The 19,460-nt window shown below is 40.3% G+C and overlaps 1 protein-coding gene across 7 annotated transcripts in view; it reads left to right on the top strand.

Annotated features, from left to right (window-relative positions):
- LOC149319246 (LIM and senescent cell antigen-like-containing domain protein 1) overlaps positions 1-19,460 on the top strand; it is a 92,015-nt gene that overhangs the window by 57,915 nt on the left and 14,640 nt on the right. For 5 of the 7 annotated variants that reach the window (XM_089511365.1, XM_089511366.1, XM_089511368.1 and 2 more), the window contains exons 2-4: positions 10,437-10,596; positions 15,757-15,823; positions 17,520-17,640. In XM_089511365.1, the coding sequence (XP_089367491.1) occupies positions 10,437-10,596; positions 15,757-15,823; positions 17,520-17,640 (348 nt within the window). Of the gene's footprint in view, positions 1-5,407; positions 5,697-10,436; positions 10,597-15,756; positions 15,824-17,519; positions 17,641-19,460 lie in introns of those variants that run through there. The other 2 variants (XM_089511362.1, XM_089511363.1) reach the window with 2 other exon arrangements.

Genomic DNA, 19,460 nt, shown 5'->3' with positions numbered 1-19,460 from the left:
GACAGGGTTGCTTGCAACACAAATACAACTTTTGAATGGGAAAAGGCACAAGCATAACATGGCATGCAGGGCAAACACATGTGTATATTTGATCCTAATTTCGATGTACAGGATTTCAGTACATTGAGCTAATGCAAAGTGCAATCCTGGGGACTCTTATATCTCCCCCCACCCCACAAGTTATTTTTACAGCCCTCAACTTCTCCAGACTTCCCTTTCTGTGGCTGAAAAGGCAATAGGGGTGGGGAATTAATTACCTCTAGGGCTAACAAATTCAATATTGGAAATGGGTCCTGTACATAACTAGCTAACAGGACACACTTGCTGAAATTCACTCTGCTACACAACATTCAATAGTCTTGATGAGGAATATGTACTTCAGACAAGAGGCTACTGTTATGGAGAATATGGAGAAACAGAATGGTTCCTAATTTGCAAAGGGGTTAGGCAAGGCTACATTATAAAGAGCCCTCTGTGGCGCAGTGGTTAAATGCCTGTACTGCAGCCACTCAAAACCATAAGGTTGCAATTTAAATACTAGCTAGGGTTCAAGCTCGACTTTGGCTTGCATCTTTCTGAGGTCGCTTGTTGGGGGCAGTTAGCTTACAGTTGTAAACCGCTTAGACACTGTTAGTTCAGTATGAAGTGGTATATAAATGAACCTCTTTGTTTGTTTTATTTGCATTCTATCACTCTGTTTGTTCAAATTGTGTACAGAAAAGTCATACAAAGAACAGGTTTAGACTCAGAAGAAGGAGAAGGGAAGATGGGGGAGATTTCAAAATTAACAATCTAAGATGTGCAGATGACACCATAATGCTAGCAGAAAATAGCAGAGACTTGGAACAATTACTAATAAAAGTTAATGAAAAAAGTGCAAAGGCAGACTTACATAAAGAAAACAAATAAAAAATAATGACCATGGGGGATCTACATAAATTCAACCTAGGTAATGAGGAAATTGAAATTGTAAAAGATTTTGCTGTACCTTGGATCAAATGTTGACTAGAATGGAGACTGCAGTCAAGAAATAAGAAGACTAGGAATGGGAAAGGCAGTTATTAAAGGGCTAGACAAGATCCTAAAGTGTAAAAATATACAATTGAATACTAAAGTTAGAATCATCCAATTCATTGTATTTCCCATCACCATATACGGTTGTGGAAGCTGAACAATAATGAAAGCAGATAGGAAGAAAATCAGTTCATTTGAGATGTGGTGTTGAGAAGAGTGCTGAGGATGACATGGGTGGCCAAAAAGACAAACAAATGGGTCCTAGAACAGATCAGGCCAGAGCTATTCCTGAAAGCCAAGATGATAAAACTGAAACCGTTGTACTTTGGCCACATCATGAGAAGGCATAAGAGAATAATGCTATGAAATGTAGAAGAAAGAGAGACACGCTGCACGCCAAATAGACAGACTTCAATCAAGGAGGTCACAGGCCTGAATCTGCAGGACTTAAGCAGTGCAGTGGTGGATGTAGGGCCTTGGAGATGTCAATAACAATAGCAACAAACACACCACTGGAGGTATAGGCACCATTTTTTACTCTGGGGCCCTAATTGCCTCTAATGGAAGCCCCGAGGCGGGGCAGTTCATCTTTTGAATAAATTGCAGGGGATCTCTATACTATTTAACACGTTAAAAAAAATTCTCCAAAATAATTTATGTGTGTATGGTAACATTTTTGGCCAGGCTGCAGAGGCAACCCACACACACACAACCCCCCCCCCCCCAAAAAAAAAAACAAACCTGTGCCATCTGGTTTCATCCTAGTAATAATCTACAGTTGAAGATATTTAACTTAAACGATTGAAACATTGAGAGTCTAACTTTGTTTGGGCGAGGGGAAGCTAGATATTTTTAACAACAAAGGAAAGCTAAAATTACAGTTAGGTGGGAGCAGTTCCCAATCCCTATCTTCATGTAATCAAATGTATGCCCATTAAAATAAATAATATACTTTAACCCCCTTGATATAAATATCAGCATGATTGTTTACTTGCAGCGGGAACTTTAAAGGACTGACATGCTAATTGGTAAAGGAATCAACACTGGCCCAGCCACCGTTACTGAAGGTCAGTCTTCAGCACAGCATTTGCCATGAAGTTGCTATAATAAGAATGTTGTTCAGAGCCAGAAAGTCTGGTGTTGACAGTTCTCCCAGCCGTAAAAGGAACTTCATGGCCATATGAGAAGTCTTTCAGGGCAGGCTGGATGTTTGTCTCTTTTGCTCAGGGTATTAATTTTAGCTATTGGATGAACTGTTCAGGTCATTGTCTTAAAGTATTAAGGAAACCGTAATATACTCAGATGAAACAAAATTGTCTGTGCTATCTCTTCCTTAAGAGTATTAATGTGGGTTGTTTATTGCAAATAAGCATGTCCATGTAAGAATGTTATTTAATCCTTTAAAAATGACTAATGAGGATGGGGAGGACTTCATTGTAGTGAAATTACAATGTATCCTGTAAGGTGAAAGTTTAAAGCCTTGACACAGTGCATTCAGGCAAATTGTAGTGAGATCTCTGTTAACATGGACTAAGGTTAGTGTCTCAATCGCACAAGTTGTCTAAGACTACCTGATAGATTTCATAGCTAAATAGAGACTTGAACTCAGGTCTCCTCACTTCATTTTCACTATAGTACACAGGTTTCCTGGACATATTAATTAAGAAGTAAATTTCAATGAATTTATCTGAACTGACTTGCAGAAAAGCTTATGTTAGTTCTCTGTCTTATTTTAACAAACCCTCCTTAACATTCCCTATTCGAATCACATAACTAGCTAGCAATTACCTACTTGCCTAGTTGCATGTAAAAAGATGATTTTCTTTCCATCTCTGATAAGAAGCAACCCAAGAACTTTGGGAAATTGGTATTAAAAGCAATTTCTACTTTTGAGGACTTACAAACTGGCCATGAAGGTTGGCATAGGAGTGGAGTCAGGGTGCAGCATCCTCATGACACATGCCTGACTCTGCCCCCAGGGTGCCCTGACACCATGCTCCACTCCACACAGCACTTGGCATCATGGCATTCCTCCGGCGCTTTGTCCATATGATGCAGTACCGAAGGAGCGCTATATAGCTGTGGCAGCACAGCTATGGCACCCTTTTGAAGGCGCAAAGAGAGCTGCTTTTTGCAGTTCCTTTTTGCATCCTTGAAAGGCCGGATCGGGGTCATGGCATGAGGTTGCTGCGACCCCAATCCAGCTAGGAAAGGGGCGGCATCCCGCCACCACTTAGCGGCTGTATATACAGCCCCTTAATTAAAACTCTACTGTTTACCAGTTCTGTAGGCTATATTTCAGAGGAAGGGACTGGCAAAACCACCCATGAGTATTACTTCACTAAAAAAAAACCCTATGAAATCTACGGGGTTACCATAAATCAACAGATGACTTGAAGGCACATTTACACTTTATTTTACATGTTTGGCCCTTTCCCCTTCCTATATCTGTTGCTTTAGTGTCACTCAGAACCACAGTATAGTTGTTTCTTTAACAAATGTTTATTTAAACTATAGTAAAATACCACTTTTGATGGGCTCTATACTATCCTGACTAGTCAGACTAGAGGGAATCTGTAACACAGAAACCTCCAACATACTCTGGATAATGATTTCACATGCTACCTCCATAGAAAGGGTGCTAAGCAGGCTTTAATCTGTGGTTATGCCGTGAGAGATAACTGAAGTGTTTGGAAAGCTGGTCTGCTTGCTGGGATGAATGAAAGAAAATTTCAAGAAGCTGGGGTATTTATTTATTAAACTTATTTCCTACTTGTATCTGTACAAGTAATTAACCCTGTAAGCATCCATGCTATTACAATGAAGAATGCATATATTACTCATGTTGAGCACCACTGATAAAATGGTACTTCAAGCACTGACACTGTATTTAGTCACTTATGTCACACTTCGCATGAAGTGGAAGGTGGGGGTTGCACTTGTGGACTTTTCCTTGCTATCTGTGCAAGGAAGAGGGGAAGCAGAGGGAAAACACTTTTATGGTGTAGAAATGGTGATCATGGGGTGGGGAGCCTACACATGCACAGCAAGTATTAATAATAATAATAATAATAATAATAATAATAATAATAATTTTTATTTCTACCCCGCCTTTCCATAAAAAATGATCAAGGCGGCTTACAAAAGTTAAAAACACTACAATACAAGATAAACAAGACAATATGAAGTTAAAAACATAGCTGCAAGAGATAAGAAGAGGAATCAATAAATTACATATATCAAGACAAGAAAGGGAAAAATCAATTTACAATGGTCCGGGGTCAAAAAAGGAAGGGGACAGGGGCAGAGAAAACAATTAACTAAGGTGGGAAGGCCAACCGAAATAAATGGGTTTTTAAATTTTTCTTAAAAGAAGCCAATGAAGCGGCGGAGCGGAGCTCTACAGGGAGCTTATTCCAAAGGGAAGGGGCAGCGATGGCAAAAGCCCTCTGTGAGGTCCTCACAAAGTGTGACCTAGGGACCTCCAACAGATTTGTCCCGGATGTAAGTTAATACAGGAATACTTAAACATGAGCATTTTCACACTGTACAACTGTGACTCCACTTTAATTGCGATGGTTCTATCCTGTGAAATCATGGAATTTGTAGTTTCATTAGGTGTTTAGAATTCTCTGCCAAGGAGTTCTAATGCCTCATCAAACTACAAACCCCAGCATTCCATATGATGCAGCCATGGAGGTTAGTGGGATCATAGTGCTATAGCTGTGTAGTGTGAAAGAGACCATGGTTTTGTGCACTTCAGACTGCTACTTCCATACCCATAGGAGTACAGTACAGAGCCTAGAAGAGTTCCTTTTTGGATTAAAAAAGGATCAGCTGCTCCATATCTGAGCATCCTATAAAGAATATTCATCAATGTTCCTTGACAGCTGTGCTGTTGCGTATTGAAGAAGAAGTGGACCCAGCCTAGTCAGGTCTGGGTCATGTATATTCTTAGTCTTGGGGAGAAATGGTCATCAATTTGCCCAGATGGATGATTTCAAAAACAAAGCAAGAGAACGTAATTGAGAGAATGTAAAGGGATTCTTTTTTTCCAGTATTTCTGAGCAAGCTGTTCCTATTTCCTCATTATCTTTCCAAATGTGTTATCATGAGATCTCTTTATAATAAAGCACCATCACAATGGAGTAAGTTTTTCCACAGTAAACTGCCAGTGACACTTAGCATGCTCTAGTTTCCATTTATCCAAAATAACATTGCCCTTAGTAGAACACTTCGCTAACAGTGGTAGATAGCAGGGATCATATGTTCCACCCAAGTCGATGTTACCACCTTGCTATGGAATGTGTTGCTTTGCTTCCAGTAAATCTCTTCCAATTTCACTGTGACATTCAAACTGCTCTGCAGTTGGACTTCTCACTTGGAGCTCTTAATACAGCACAGAACTAAGTCCTGAGGATTACTTTTTTCCTCCCTCCATACTCTCTGCGGCTTATTTGGTTCATTCTGTTGCAGTTGGGTTTTTATTGTAGCAAGTTAAGGATGGCATCCCAAAGCAGAGCACACTCTTATGCAATTCCAGAGAATGAAGAAGTCTCACATACTCATCAAAATGGACACAGTGACCATGGAAATCAAGATGAAAGAGCCGTGTCAAAATTGCAGCGTAGGCACAGTGATGTTAAAGTATACAAAGAGATTTGTGACTTTTATGCAAGATTGTAAGTTCATCTTGTCAGAGTTGGTTTGCTTCTCAACGGGCTGTTATAATCCTGATTGCAGTTCCAATGGTGGCAAATTATAATTTATTGTAATCTGCACATTAACATGATGCTTTCAAGTGAACTGAATATTGATACTGTGTTTGTCTATGTGTGTATTAGTTTCTGCTTGTGGTTGAAAAGCTTTTTGGGGTCTTTACAATGTGTTTCTTTTTGGAAACATGAGCAAAGCTGATCCATTTCACATATAAGCACTACTTGTTTGCAGTGGTACAGGCATGTGAATGTTACTTTTCTGAGTTCCATCAGTGTAATCTTGTGCACATCCTTCGTTTAATCAGTTGAAGTGGGAGATAGATTGCTGGTGTAGACACAACCATGCACCACATTCTTGTCTATGTTTACTTAGAAGTAGGTCCCATATGAATAGGAGAGTGATATTAGGTTTATATTCTGTTTATGGGATTCTCGTATGCATCTGGATGATCACTGTCAGAGTACCGTGTCAGACTAAATAGGCTTTTATAAAGGTATGGTGGATTGTTGGTTAATCTGCAGTTCTGAACACACTGCTTCCTAAGTAATCGCCAGTGAACACAATGTAGGGTTATATATAAGGAAAGAATGCACAGTGCTACAATTTAGAGTGCAAATGTTGGGATGTGTGTGTGTGGCACTCAGAGCTTGATTTTGTTGCAGAAAGACTTGCTCTGCAGGTAAGGTTCCGATTGCCAAGACTTTGCAGATCGTTGATGTTGTAGAGACATTTCTTTGGCACTGTGGGAGATGTTGCACAGACTGAAAATGAGCTGGGCCTTTTTTATATTTTATATTATGGCTTCAGTCCAGGGCTTCATTTGCAAGAAGCCAAAAGTGAGTTTTGTAATTGCCTAGTTTTTTCATATGTCTACTTTTGCAACCTGCTAAGTGTATGCGTCCTGTTGGAGAGGGTTGTACATTGCCCTACTCCTACAAGTGCCATGGTCTTTTTGGGCAACACTATCATCCAGGTAAAGAGAAGATTTGAGAGAAAGGTCACAGGAACTGTCCACCTTCTTATATGTGGGTCTGATCAGAAACTCATAGGGATAGGGCAGTGGTGGGAATCATGTGGCCTGGGAGCTACATGTCACCTTTCTGGAAGTCCAGTGCAGCCACTGGGCCCCAATGATCCCTCCAAGCCCTCAGTACCCATCATCACTGCCACTAAAAACACTTTAAAATGTTTATTTGTAGGTCCTCCACCCCTAGACAAACAAGCTGTCCATCAGATCACACAAAGTGCCACACCGCAGAGCTGAAAATAGAACAAGACAGCCCTTGGGGCTCTGGAATGTGTTCACCCCTGGGATAAAGTATTCTCTTAACTCATTCTTTAGGAGGGCCTGGGTATGCATATAGGTTGCCAACACAGTCCAACCTAACCTAGATGTACTTAAGAGCTGCTTCAGAGAAGACGCTTAAATTGGACATTTCAAAGGGGCTTCAGTCTGCTTCAAAGGTGAAATTTTGGCTGATTCACACAGTCCACTGATTGACACCCATCTGTCCACTGATATGTCTGCATTCTGTTAGATAGTGGCATGTGGAACAATCTTTGACTTCTGCAAACTACTCTGCTCGCCAGAGTGCAAAAATCATTTACTTAGCCAAAATCAAAATGCAGTTCATCTGCTACACACAGAGAGAATGAACAGACCATGTAGGCATGGTGTATGCACCAGGCTTTAGGTGCTATTATGTAAGGGAAGAAGAGATGTGTGCAGGAGACCTTCCAGCCTGGCTTGTGTCTCAGTGTCAGAATGATGAGTGGCATGAGCTAGGCTAGTATCAAGCATGAACCAGACCAGAGTCATTTCACACAAATCATACACACCAACCTTTATCAACTTCATTTCCTAGAAATACACTAGACTAAAAACCCCATAAGAGAGCTAGCATGATGTAATAATGGCTGAAGCATTGGACTGCGACTGTGGACACCAGGTTCAAATCCATACTCATCCATGAGAACCTATTGAATGACTTTGGGCAGGTCACACTCTCAGCCTCAGCAGAAGGCAAATCTGAACAAATCTTGCCAAAAAAAACCCAAGATAGGTTCACCCTAAGGTTGCTATAAGTCAGGAATGACTTGAAAGCGCACAGCAACAATAACTCCCATAACCCTACAGCCAGTTGTGCTGTACTAGAAGATGGGGGAGTTTTAGTCAAACACATTTAGAGAGTTTCCAGTTAGGACAGGTTGACATAAACCATACAGTGTCAAGCTTCATGTGAAGACCAAGGTTTTTGTAGTCTCAGTTGAAACCACTGCCTGGTTGATGGCATATAAATATTGGCTTAAAATTCATTATAGACCAAATAGATCTAGTTTAATTGGGTTTCTTTTATCTGATAATTATTATACTAGTTGGTCTAAAGCCTTTGAAGACAATCTAAAATTAAAGGGTTTAAATCTGGACTCTTTACTCCTTTTGACGGAGCACGAGTGCTTCAAGACAATTAAGGATTGTTTGCTGAGTTGGGAACATAAGGAAATTTATTCTACCTCTCCCAGAGTATGCTCCCCTTTTGTATTTGGCATTTCCCCCTGTTGTGGTGAGATACCAAAATATTTTCAATCGTTGTCCCTTCAGGCTGCGAGGAAAGCCTTCCTTTTTGCAAGGCTGAACATCCATCCGTCATGTGTTACTAAGGGGAGATATATGAAAATCCCATTTGTCAATCGTCTTTGTATATGTGAGGCAGTTCCTGACACCCTCCAACATATTGTTTTTCTTTGCCCATTATATCAAAAACCGAGAAAGAATTTGATAAAGAAACTAATGGAAATGAACTTCTGTGTAATGGATATAACTTTAGTGCATTTATTGGAGGATAGCAATGAGCAGATTACACGAGTGATGGCAAATTTTCTAATGGAGGCAACAAAAATTTGGTATAAATTGAACAACTGTAATCCATAGAATTACATGTTATACGGACGGAATTTTATAGTATTTATGTTAATAATTTTAGTTTAAAATTTTAACTTTGTATGATGTTTTTTTTTATTGAGATGCCTAATAAAGGTTATGGTATGGTATGGTATGAGTTTCCAGTTAGGACAGGTTGACATAAACCATACAGTGTCAAGCTTCATGTGAAGACCAAGGTTTTTGTAGTCTCAGTAAGGTGTGAATTTACCCATGCACCTTGATATGAGCTCAGCAGCTCCATGATCTGCAATGGGGCTTTAAATGGTTGTTGCATTGTGAAGAGCCTGGTACTTTCATCCCCAAAAAGTTTTTTTGGGGGGTCAAGAATCAGGAAGGGCAAATCCTTGCAAACCCACCACCATCACCACAGCACACAAACAACCCCATCTCCTATAATTTCCCCTCCTTCACATTCCCTGAAAATTTACCATAGGCAGCAAATGATGATGATGATGATGATGATGATGATGATGATGATGATGATGATGATGATGATGATGATGCTGATGATGCTATCCTGCTTCTCCCCTAAAAAAACTGAGACTCAAATCAGCTCAGTTTAAAAAAAAACTATACAATTAAAAACATAAAAAGTAAGCATTAAAATAGAATTAAACTATACTTGTATTAAAACAGATCACATAACAAAATAATAAAATACAGTTTAAAAAGATAAAAGCTCTTTAAAAAAACAATTGTTAAAAATTATAGCACCCTCTAGTCGATTCTTTAAAAACTTCCTTTTTTTAAAGCCTGCATGAAAAAAATGGTTTTAGCTTGCTGATGGAAAGACAACAAGGAGGGGGCCATTCTGGCCTCCCTGGGAAGGGGGTTCCAAATTCTGGGGGCAGCCACTAAGAAGGCCCTGTCTTGCGTCCCCATCAACCGTACTTGTGATGATAGTGGGATGGAGAGGACCTCTCAGCCTTACTGAATCCTACCATTCCATACTTAAACACGTTACTTGGTAGTAAGTTCCACTGATTTCAAGAACACTGAATGCCAAGCATGCTAATAGCCTTAGAAACCTCGTGCTTTTTGTTTCTGCCAATGGATCTGAGTTTTGGGTTCCCTTGCCACAATCCTGAAGTAGACTCTAGAAAGAAGGAACAAAGCTCAACAGCAGAATAAGATGGTGTGGAAAAACCCCACTGATGAGTTAGGTACAGAGATATATACTCACAAATTGGAGTAGAGATCAGCCTCTCTGTCCATTTAATGGTGGTCACTCTGTGATTTTCCCCTCAACATACAGCTAGCCTGCACAAATTCTGCATTCACAGATTGAAAATAATTTACACCCACATACACACCCCAAAGAAAATCCAAAAAGCAAGCCTCAATTTTGCCATTTTATATAAGGGACACAATTTTACTATGCCATTGTATGTAATGGGATGTGAGCAAAGAGACGAAGGACGGCTGTTCCTTTCCATTTGCACAGAGGCTGGTTAAAGCAGGTCTTGTCTGGTTGCTACCTCTACGACCACCACCACCATCTTTTCCTTCATCCATCACATGTTTCTTGAAAATGGAGGTAGGACTGGTTGACAAGGAGACTGTTGGTTTTTAAAATCTCTTTTCCAGTTTTTCAGAGGCAAGGCTTTATTTGCCTCTGGTCTTTAGGCAGGGCCAAGAACCTACAAAACGCCACTCTCACTGAAACAGATAGATGCAATCTTGTGTTTTCTTTATTGCTGACTTGGAAACATAGCAAACCTATGGTCCCATGTATAACCTGCTGTTATTTTTGTTACAGCAACATGGCAAATGCTCTTGCAAATGCCATGTGTGAGCGCTGTCGAGGTGGCTTTGCACCTGCGGAGAAGATTGTGAACAGCAATGGCGAGCTGTATCATGAACAGTGTTTTGTGTGTGCCCAGTGCTTCCAGCAGTTTCCAGAAGGACTCTTCTATGAGGTAGGTTCCCTAAAGCTGATATTTCCCTGTTAACAGTTCACAGATCTGCTGACAGTCACATAGTGCGCTTGTATGCCTGGCCAGAGATACGCACTCAAAACTGTTTTCCTCTCCACAGTGTCCTCTTAGGGGCTGCTGATTTTGAGTTGCTTTTTTTTACTCAAGACTAAATGCAAAATATATTTGTGCTTGACCTGGGATCAGCCTGAGCCCTAGAATAATAAAATTGAATGCCAGGACCCACTTTTAATACAAATGAAATAATAATAATTTGGAAAATAACACCATAGAGCTTATTCAGATTTCATTACTCACTTTATAGTATAACCATAGTCCTCTCCAATATATCTGGGATTAGAAAGCAAGTTCTTTCCTGCAGATCATGCATTTTCCAGTGCCAGCATCCTACTTGTTGGATACCAAGCACTAATACAACAGAACTTAGCTTGAAATTCAGCAGCCCATGAGTGAATAAAGAAGTCTGTCTACAAAACAACAACTTACTATGACTATTTATTATTTTATTTATTGAATTTACTGTTATCCCATGCTTCATCCAAATGTCTTAAAGTGACACATAGATACCTATTTTCTTTATAATAATCCCACGAGGTAGAGTAGGCTAAGAAACTGTCATGGATTTAAGGGGTCACACTGTGAGATCTGTGACTGAGAGAGGATATGAATTTAGATCTATTGGTTCAAATCTGGCAGTTTATTCAATATTTCTCATACAACCAGAGCCTGGAAAAATTACGTTGCAGAAATCCAGATTCCCCCCCAACCAGCATGACAAGCAACTCTGGCAAGTGCAAGAAAATGTAATTTTTCTAGACTCTGCATATAACAACATGTAGAGGTGGTCATCTCTGTCTTCCGCTCCTCTGGCCTAGCATAGAACAGTACGTGCACTGATAACAGATTACTTAAATTAGGAGTGTTGGTGCCAAAGTGTCCAGAACAGCAGTGAAACTTAACACTAAGACATGCCAATTTATGTTTGCTGGCCGTACCCTAGGAAGTTAAAGGAAGATTGGCACACTATTAAGAGATGTCTGTGATGTCCAACATTGCTCTGAGATTTAAGGGAGTGAGAAACTATGCTGTTCAAATTTAGTTTGTGATAGCCTAGACTGCTTGAAGGACTGCATAGTTAAATTATCAGAAGCTGCAGTTTGGAACAGAGGTGACATTAGCAATCAATAAAACACAGGGCACATTCCACTTTAAACAGGGAAGTCTGGCTTTTTCAAGAAGTGCATGCTTTTTATATGCCTGCATTTACTCTGCAGCCACTTCTCAATGGATCACACACAAATGCCCAGTTTCGCAAAGATGCCATTGTCAAGTCTATATAATTGCTCACAACAGCTGCTGCCAATTAAGTTGCTGCCCCATGCCAATTATTTGTCTTTATCTGAGCTTAATCTTTTGGACTTCCCTTTTGTCTGGAGCCCATCCCCTAGTAATCTTTTGAGCAGCATTGCCTTTTTGAGTATTCTGCTACAGCCTAACAACTTGTGTGCTTGGTTTTAGCAAAACACAGGTGGCCTTTAAAGACTCTTGGAGAAAATCATGGAGGTAGAAGGGCCTAGAATGTCTGAAACAGTCTGAAACCTCTTATACTTTTTGCTCATATTTTTAAATGTCCCTTGTCAGGACCTCTGCAGTGACAGTGAGACCAAGATGAGTACTGGAGAAAAAAAATTAAACAGTAAATATCAAAAAAACGGTTTATTTATTTGTTACATTTCTGTGTTACCATTCTTCCGTGAAGCTTAAGATGGTGTATCTAGTTCTCCTGTTACCTGCTTACCCTCACAATGACTCTGAATTAGGCTGAGCAAAAGAGAGATTGGCCCATGATAACTTAGTAAATTTCACAGTTGCATGGGGATCAGAATGTTGATCTCCCAAATGTAAATCAGGGTACTTGTTTACATTTTCAACATTTTCTCATAGGATCTGTCCAGCTCTCTTCCCTACTGACAGTGAGGCAATGACCTTGAATCTGGTGGCCTTTTGCTCATGTTGCCCTGTGTCCTGCCATTGTGTTATCTTCCCTAGCTAAGTACAGTCATTCTTCCATTTGTGCGGAGTTCAGATCTGCATCCCTCGCTTACTTGCCGGGGCAAACAGAGGGACTTAGGCTGGGGTGCGCACCTGTGGCATGCGCCTGTGGGTGCCCGCGGGGCTGTGCTACCATTCAAGTCAATAGGGCTTGAATATTGGCAGATTTTCGTTTTTGCGGGGGTATCTGGAATGGATCCCCTGCGAAAATGGAGGGGCGACTGTAGAAGTGTCACTGTTTCTGTATGCTGATAGCTGACCACACTGTGATTTTAAAAAAGGATGTGGCCCTCTACAAATTGTTGGACTGCAATTCGCACAAGCCATAACTCACATAGCTCACAGTGGTGACAGAGAATGGGATTAGCAGTCCATTAAGATTGGCAGAGCCCAAGTCCTCCTTCTTCCTGATTTAGGAGGTTATTTATTTAAATAATGTTCTCATCTCATTATTTAATGTTCTTGAATTCCATAATACACTATTCATAGTAACTGTTTTTAAATTTCACGAGCTCATTTTCTGGCCCAGAGTCTAACAGTGCACCTACTCTGTAGAAATAAGATGGCTTGATACCACTCTATCCTATGGAATCCTGGGGTTTGTAGTTTTGCAAGGTCTTTAGCCTTCTCTGCCAAAGAGTGCTGCTGCCTCAAAAAACTACAAATCCCAGTATTCTATAGGATGGAACCATGGCAGCTAAAGTGGTCTCCAACTGCATTATTTCTATACTGTAGATACACCCTAAACAACAAAGATCCACTTTCATATGACAGAAACCATAGTTATTTTGTATTCACCTTCTAGAAAACAAGGCAGCAATCCTATGCACTCTGAAATCCTGCTAAAATAGTTAGATTTGATTCAGAGTAATTTTTATTAGGATTGCACTGCATATCTCTCTATTACAAGTTGGTGCTTCTTATGTTAATATTATCAGTTTATCCATTTTATGTCTATACTGGAATATAGCCTCCAAGATGCCTCTTTCACTTAGGGGAGCCATTTAACGCATAGGGCTTTGGGAAAGGGAATTTACACCATGTTGGTAAATGTCTTAGAGAGCTGTAAGTGGCTTATGACAACTTGGGGTATGATTTCTTTTTAGGAGCCTTTAATACTGATACACATAAATTTGCCAGTATCAAATAAACTTCACTTCCAAGTATGTATTTGTTATAAGTCTTTGAAGTGTTTGATCAAGAAGATGAAAGTAGGCTTAGCCAGAATATTAGATATAATGAGCCACTAAAACCCTAAAATGTAATTATAAAAATACTGAAAATAACTAAGATCTGTTTGTCGTAAGAGTTGGGAGGAATCTGTTTTAGTATGTTTGTGGTTACATCATGGTACAAGTATCCAAGCACAGAATCATATGTAAGCCCCTAAGTTAGGAATATACGTGAGGCCATGCTGGTTTGGTTTTTAATGTCCCAGACATTATGCAATGGGACTTGAGCATCCATGGATTTTCATATTCACAGGGGATCTGTTCAGATGATCTGAAGGGATCTCAATGCAGACAGTCAGGGGGCCACTCGTCTACTTGGCCTGTAAGGACTAGGGATAAAGAGCAGTAAAAGACAGGTAATAAAATTTCAGCTCCATTAGTAACTGAAAAGTAACTTCTCTTGAGATCTGGGCTGTCCCTGGTTCTCCCCTAACTTCCCATTTCTTATGCAGAAAACATTGAATTTCTCAAGAAGTCTCTGTACTGTTGCATTTAGGGGAAAAAACTTTTTGGCACTCTACACTTTACTCTGACATTGTCACTTTTCTTCTCCTGTATGGTTTTTTAAAACATCTTTACCTGACGAAAAAGCCAGTGAAGCTTTGAAAACTTGCATGATGTATTTTGTGCATGTTAGAGCCACCTTTCACAGTTGTTATCTTCCTAAAATAGAATACTATGTACACCTATCTAGAAGGTGGCTTTGAGCAAAGTGGGACTTCTGTCTCTAGAAGATAAAGTGCTCTCCTTGTTTTGAAGTGGTACCTAGTTTATTTTATGGTTGAAAATAATGCACTTGACAATCATAGGGGCTAAACAGACAGGCAAAAAGAGGTGCTTTCAGGCTGACTTGAAGGTGTGGCGTTTAGATGACACTTGCCTTGAAGCCAGCAGGAAAGTGCCCTCTAGGCGCCTTATGCAGAGAAAAGCCGTTTCAAAACGAAGCAGCTTTTTTCCACTTCTTCCTGGCTTGAAGCCATATCATGTGGTCATGACATGAGCAGCTGCCTTGGCAGCCGGCGGTGTGGTTGGTGGGGTTTCAATGTGGCTTCAGAAAAGGCAGCTTCAAGCCACTTTTTCCTGCCCATCTGTTTTGCCCCATATGTTGTAACAAACTCTGAGGTGAGGATTTCAGTATTTGGAAGAAGGATTTGTACTGTATGCCTTTTTACCTAGATTTCTGGCAGGCTTATTCCTGTCTTTACATGTATATTTCCTGGAGCATGCCTTCAGGAAATGCTGTGGACAGACAGAAATAGATGAATAGGCAGAAAACGCTTCCTGTTGTCAGCACCAAAACAGGTGTTCATAACCTGGATTCAGCAAAGCAATCATTAAGACCAGCTGATCTGCACCCAGATTTTGATTGTCCCGTCAGAATTCAGCTACCTTACTTGACTTCCTCTACTGTGTAGAGATTTCTACAAGAGACCATTGCCAATTGCATAACAATATTGTTATGGTTTGAGCATTGGGGTAGGACTCTGGAGATCAGGGTTCAGCTGCTCAGCTATGGAAGCCAGCTGCGTGACCTTGGGCAAGTCACACACTATCAGCCCCAGAAAATCTTGTGATAAGTTTGTCTTAGGGTTGCCATAAGTCATAAATGACTTGAAGGCACACAGCAACAATAACAATGCAAATATTCCTGAAACGTCAGGAATAAACTCTTCTAGAACACAGCCTCATAGCCTGGAAAACCTACAAAAAACAATGCAAATATTTTCTTTACTACAAAACAATGTTGAATCTTCTTTTACAATTCAGAAGAGTACACCCATTTATTTTATATGTGAAATCTAAATGCTGTATTTTGTATTCCTCTAATAGTCTGGTATGTCTGTATGTTTTTTTTCAGTTTGAAGGAAGGAAGTACTGTGAACATGACTTTCAGATGCTTTTTGCCCCTTGCTGTCACCAGTGTGGTAAGTTTAAAAAACATGTTTTATGAATATCATTTTTGGCTAGTATGTTGTGGGAGAAGAAGAATATTGCAATATGCTGTTTATAACATAAAGCAGGGCAATACCAGGAAGATGACAATATGCCACATTATATTCACTGACATGGGATGCTTTGATTTGGATTTCCTGCATGGCAGGGGGTTGGACTGGATGGCCCTTGTGGTCTCTTCCACCTCTATGATTCTATGATTCTATGTGGTATTGTTATCATGGCATTTTGAATAATTTTCAGTCTTCCATCCTGTTCATACAGGAAACATGGGCTATTCCAAAGCCAATGCACTAGTATTTTGTGTAATTTTAGTGCATGAAAGTCTTTCCATAGTATACTATAACAAGACACATACCTCTATCATGCTAAATTGGGACAGGTACAAAATTGTGCTTAAACTTCTTAAGTTTCTGTCATTTTAACATGAAATGTGGGTTGCTAAAGAAAAATCCTCATCTTCAGAAACCAAAACAAAATGCTGTTTCTCCTCTTGCTGTGCCCTTGGGTGAGCATCATGTCAGATCAGAATGAGAGAACAAATATTCCGTTTGTCAAGCACAGGCATGCTATTTCTGGAAACAACCAGGGAAATTCCTGCAGCAGCACATCAACAGGATAAATTATGATTCTTATCAATAATTTTTTAGACAGCATTAAGTAGTGATTATGTCTCTATATGTGCATTCATGTACTTGGGTGGCCATGAGTTTATCAGTAGTAGTGGTACCTCTGTTTTGAGAAGAGCAAAATAGTTCAGAAACAGAACATTTGATCTGGTTTGTTATGACTTGGTGAAACAGTTACACATCCATGTGAATTTTCTTTCCTATCATCTTTGGAGGTTTTTAAACAGAGGCTGGCTGGCCATTTGTTGGTGATGCTTTGATTATGTATTCCTGCATGGCAGGGGGTTGGACTGAGTGGCTGTTGAGGTCTCTTCCAACTTCATGATTTTATTTGCTGTCAGTGCAAGGCGAAAGTATTTTGTGGCCTGCTGTTGTAAGCTGTCTTGAAAAAGAAGGAGGAGGAGAAACCCCAAAAGGCAGAGTATAGATAAAGCAATACAGTACCTGAGGCAGAGTGGTGATGGACACCCAAAATCATGTGGAAGGAGAAAGTGCTCCCTCTGTTCACAGATAATCCATTTTTCAGGTGTGTTACAGATGTTTGAAGCAGAGAAGGGAATGTGTTTTTTCACATAGGTCCAAAACAGACTGCAGAAATAATCCAGTTTGAGACCGCTTTAATTGCCCTGGCTCAATGCTAGGGAATTCTGGAAACTGCAGTTCTGTGAGACATTTAGCCTTCTCTGTCAGAGAGCTCTGGTGCCACAATAAACTACAATTCCCAGGATTCCCTAGCACTGAGCCAGGGCAGCTAAAGCAGTCTCAAACTGGATTATTTCTGCCTTTCCACAACGTAAGAGGCATCGTATACAGCTTTTTGACCTCTGCCCTTTGTATCCGAATTGAAAATCTGTTTCCAAACTGGCAATATGCTCAGTTTGGATGTGGTATTTAGAGTTAAGTATCACAGAACTGCAAACAGTAACAGAAAATAATGTTGATGTTTTGATCCTTTACTCAGTGGAGAATACACATATTTTCTTCTTTATCATTTGAAATTAAACTCTTTTTGAATATCTAATTTGTTATTGATTTGCAGGGGAGTTCATTATTGGTCGTGTGATTAAAGCTATGAACAACAGTTGGCATCCAGAATGCTTCTGCTGTGATATCTGTCAACAGGTACTGGCCGACATTGGATTTGTCAAGAATGCTGGCAGGTAGATGTTTGTTTTTCTTTCAGTTTTGTTTCTTTTCTTAATAGTAAGTGTTATTACTGTAAGTGTCATGCTTGGTACTTTCTGTGATCTCTTTGATCATGTGGCCAGCATGACTTCACTGTTGCCTTCTCACCAAATTGGTACCTATTTATCTACTTTACGTTACATGCTTTTGAACTGCTAGGTTAGCAAAAGCTGGGACTAATGATGGGAGTGCACTCCATCACGTGGCACTTGAGTATCGAACTACCAATCTGTTGACCTTGTGATAGTCAGAGTCAGCGTCTTAACCATCATATAAAATGAAATATAAGTGGAGTCAACCAACATCATTCCTTTATTGACCCTAAGAAATTAGATCTCTTGCCTCTCTCTAAAACTGCTTGTCACAATGTGGAAAAGACCTGTGCTTTCAGGTATCACATGATCTACAAACCCATGCCTTACCAGCAAACATTAGGGAAGTATGTAACATGTACACTACAGACAAATATATTTCATATTATATGAAGGAATTCTGAACACAGGAATGCTTTAAATTGGAATTTTGGGCTGAGAAGTGAGTGGAAGGAAGGGATTTTTTTTTCATTTCATATGATGGTTGCCAAAATTAAACCCTTCCTTCCTCTCACTTCCCAGCCCAAAATTCCAATTTCAAGCATTCCTCTGTTGAGAATTCCTTCATATAATCTGAAATATGTTTGTCTGTAGTGTACACGTTACATATTTACGTAATGTTTGCTGGTAAGACATGGATCTGTAGATCATATGGTGAATTTGGAACTGGAAGCACAGGTCTTTTTCACATTGTGACAAACAGTTTTAGAGAGAGGCAAGAGATATAATTCCTTATGGTAGCAATAGCAATACCATGTACATTTCTATACCGCTTATCAGTGAACTCAGCACTTTCTAAGCAGTTTACAGTCTGTAAACTAATTGCCCCAACAAGCTGGGTATTCATTTTACTGACCTACAAAAGGATGGGCAGCTGAGTCAACCTTGGAGTCCCTTGGGATCAAACTCACAACCTTGTGGGCTGCAATACTGCGCCACAAGGTCTTATGGTCAATAGGGGAATGATGTTGGTGGACTCTACTTATATTTTCCCATAACATCACACTTAACAATGTTTTCTTTTATTTAACCATAGCTAAGTTATTTATTTGTGTAGTTAAAGCATGATTAAGGATTGGTCACAAAGCAAGGTAATATGAAGTGTGGTTCAATAGCATGATTTACATTAACCATGGTTTACTGTTAGATCTGCATTGAGCAAACCACAATTGAAGAAACTTTTGCCATTAGTACAGTGCAGTCTCTCTGCTGGCAAAGTGACAAATAGGTCTCACTGATATCTCCTTATACAGTGGGCCCTCAGTATCTACAGACTTGCCACCCATGGATTTAAGCATCCAGATGGCAAGCCCGGGGCGGGGGGGGGGGCAGCAGAGGAGGAGGAAGGAAAAAGAAGAGGGAGGGAGGGAGGGGGGAGGGAGGGAAAATGGCTTTGGCGGTGGACAAGAGGGAAAAGGAGGAGGAGGAAGGAAGAGGAGAAGGAAGGAAAAACAGCTGTGGCGACGGATGGTGGAGGAGAAGAGGAAAAAAGGACCACAACTGTGCAGCAGCTGCAGTGATGGGAAGAGGAGGAGAAGGAGAAGGAGGCAGCCCCCTGCCATGGTGGGAGGGGCTTTGGACTCCCAGGGGGAGGGAAAAGTCCTATTGTTCTCACTGGTGGCACAGCTGCATGGCCATGCCACCATTGAGTACTATGGGACTTAAACCTCCATAGATTTTGGTGTCTGCCGGGGGGTCTGGAA

The sequence above is a fragment of the Sceloporus occidentalis genome, unplaced genomic scaffold (assembly GCF_023333645.1).
Source record: "Sceloporus occidentalis isolate IW3139 unplaced genomic scaffold, rSceOcc1.0.p SCAF_2, whole genome shotgun sequence".
In the NCBI taxonomy this organism is placed as follows: Eukaryota; Metazoa; Chordata; class Lepidosauria; order Squamata; family Phrynosomatidae; genus Sceloporus; species Sceloporus occidentalis.
This window is presented reverse-complemented; position numbering and strand designations above follow the sequence as displayed.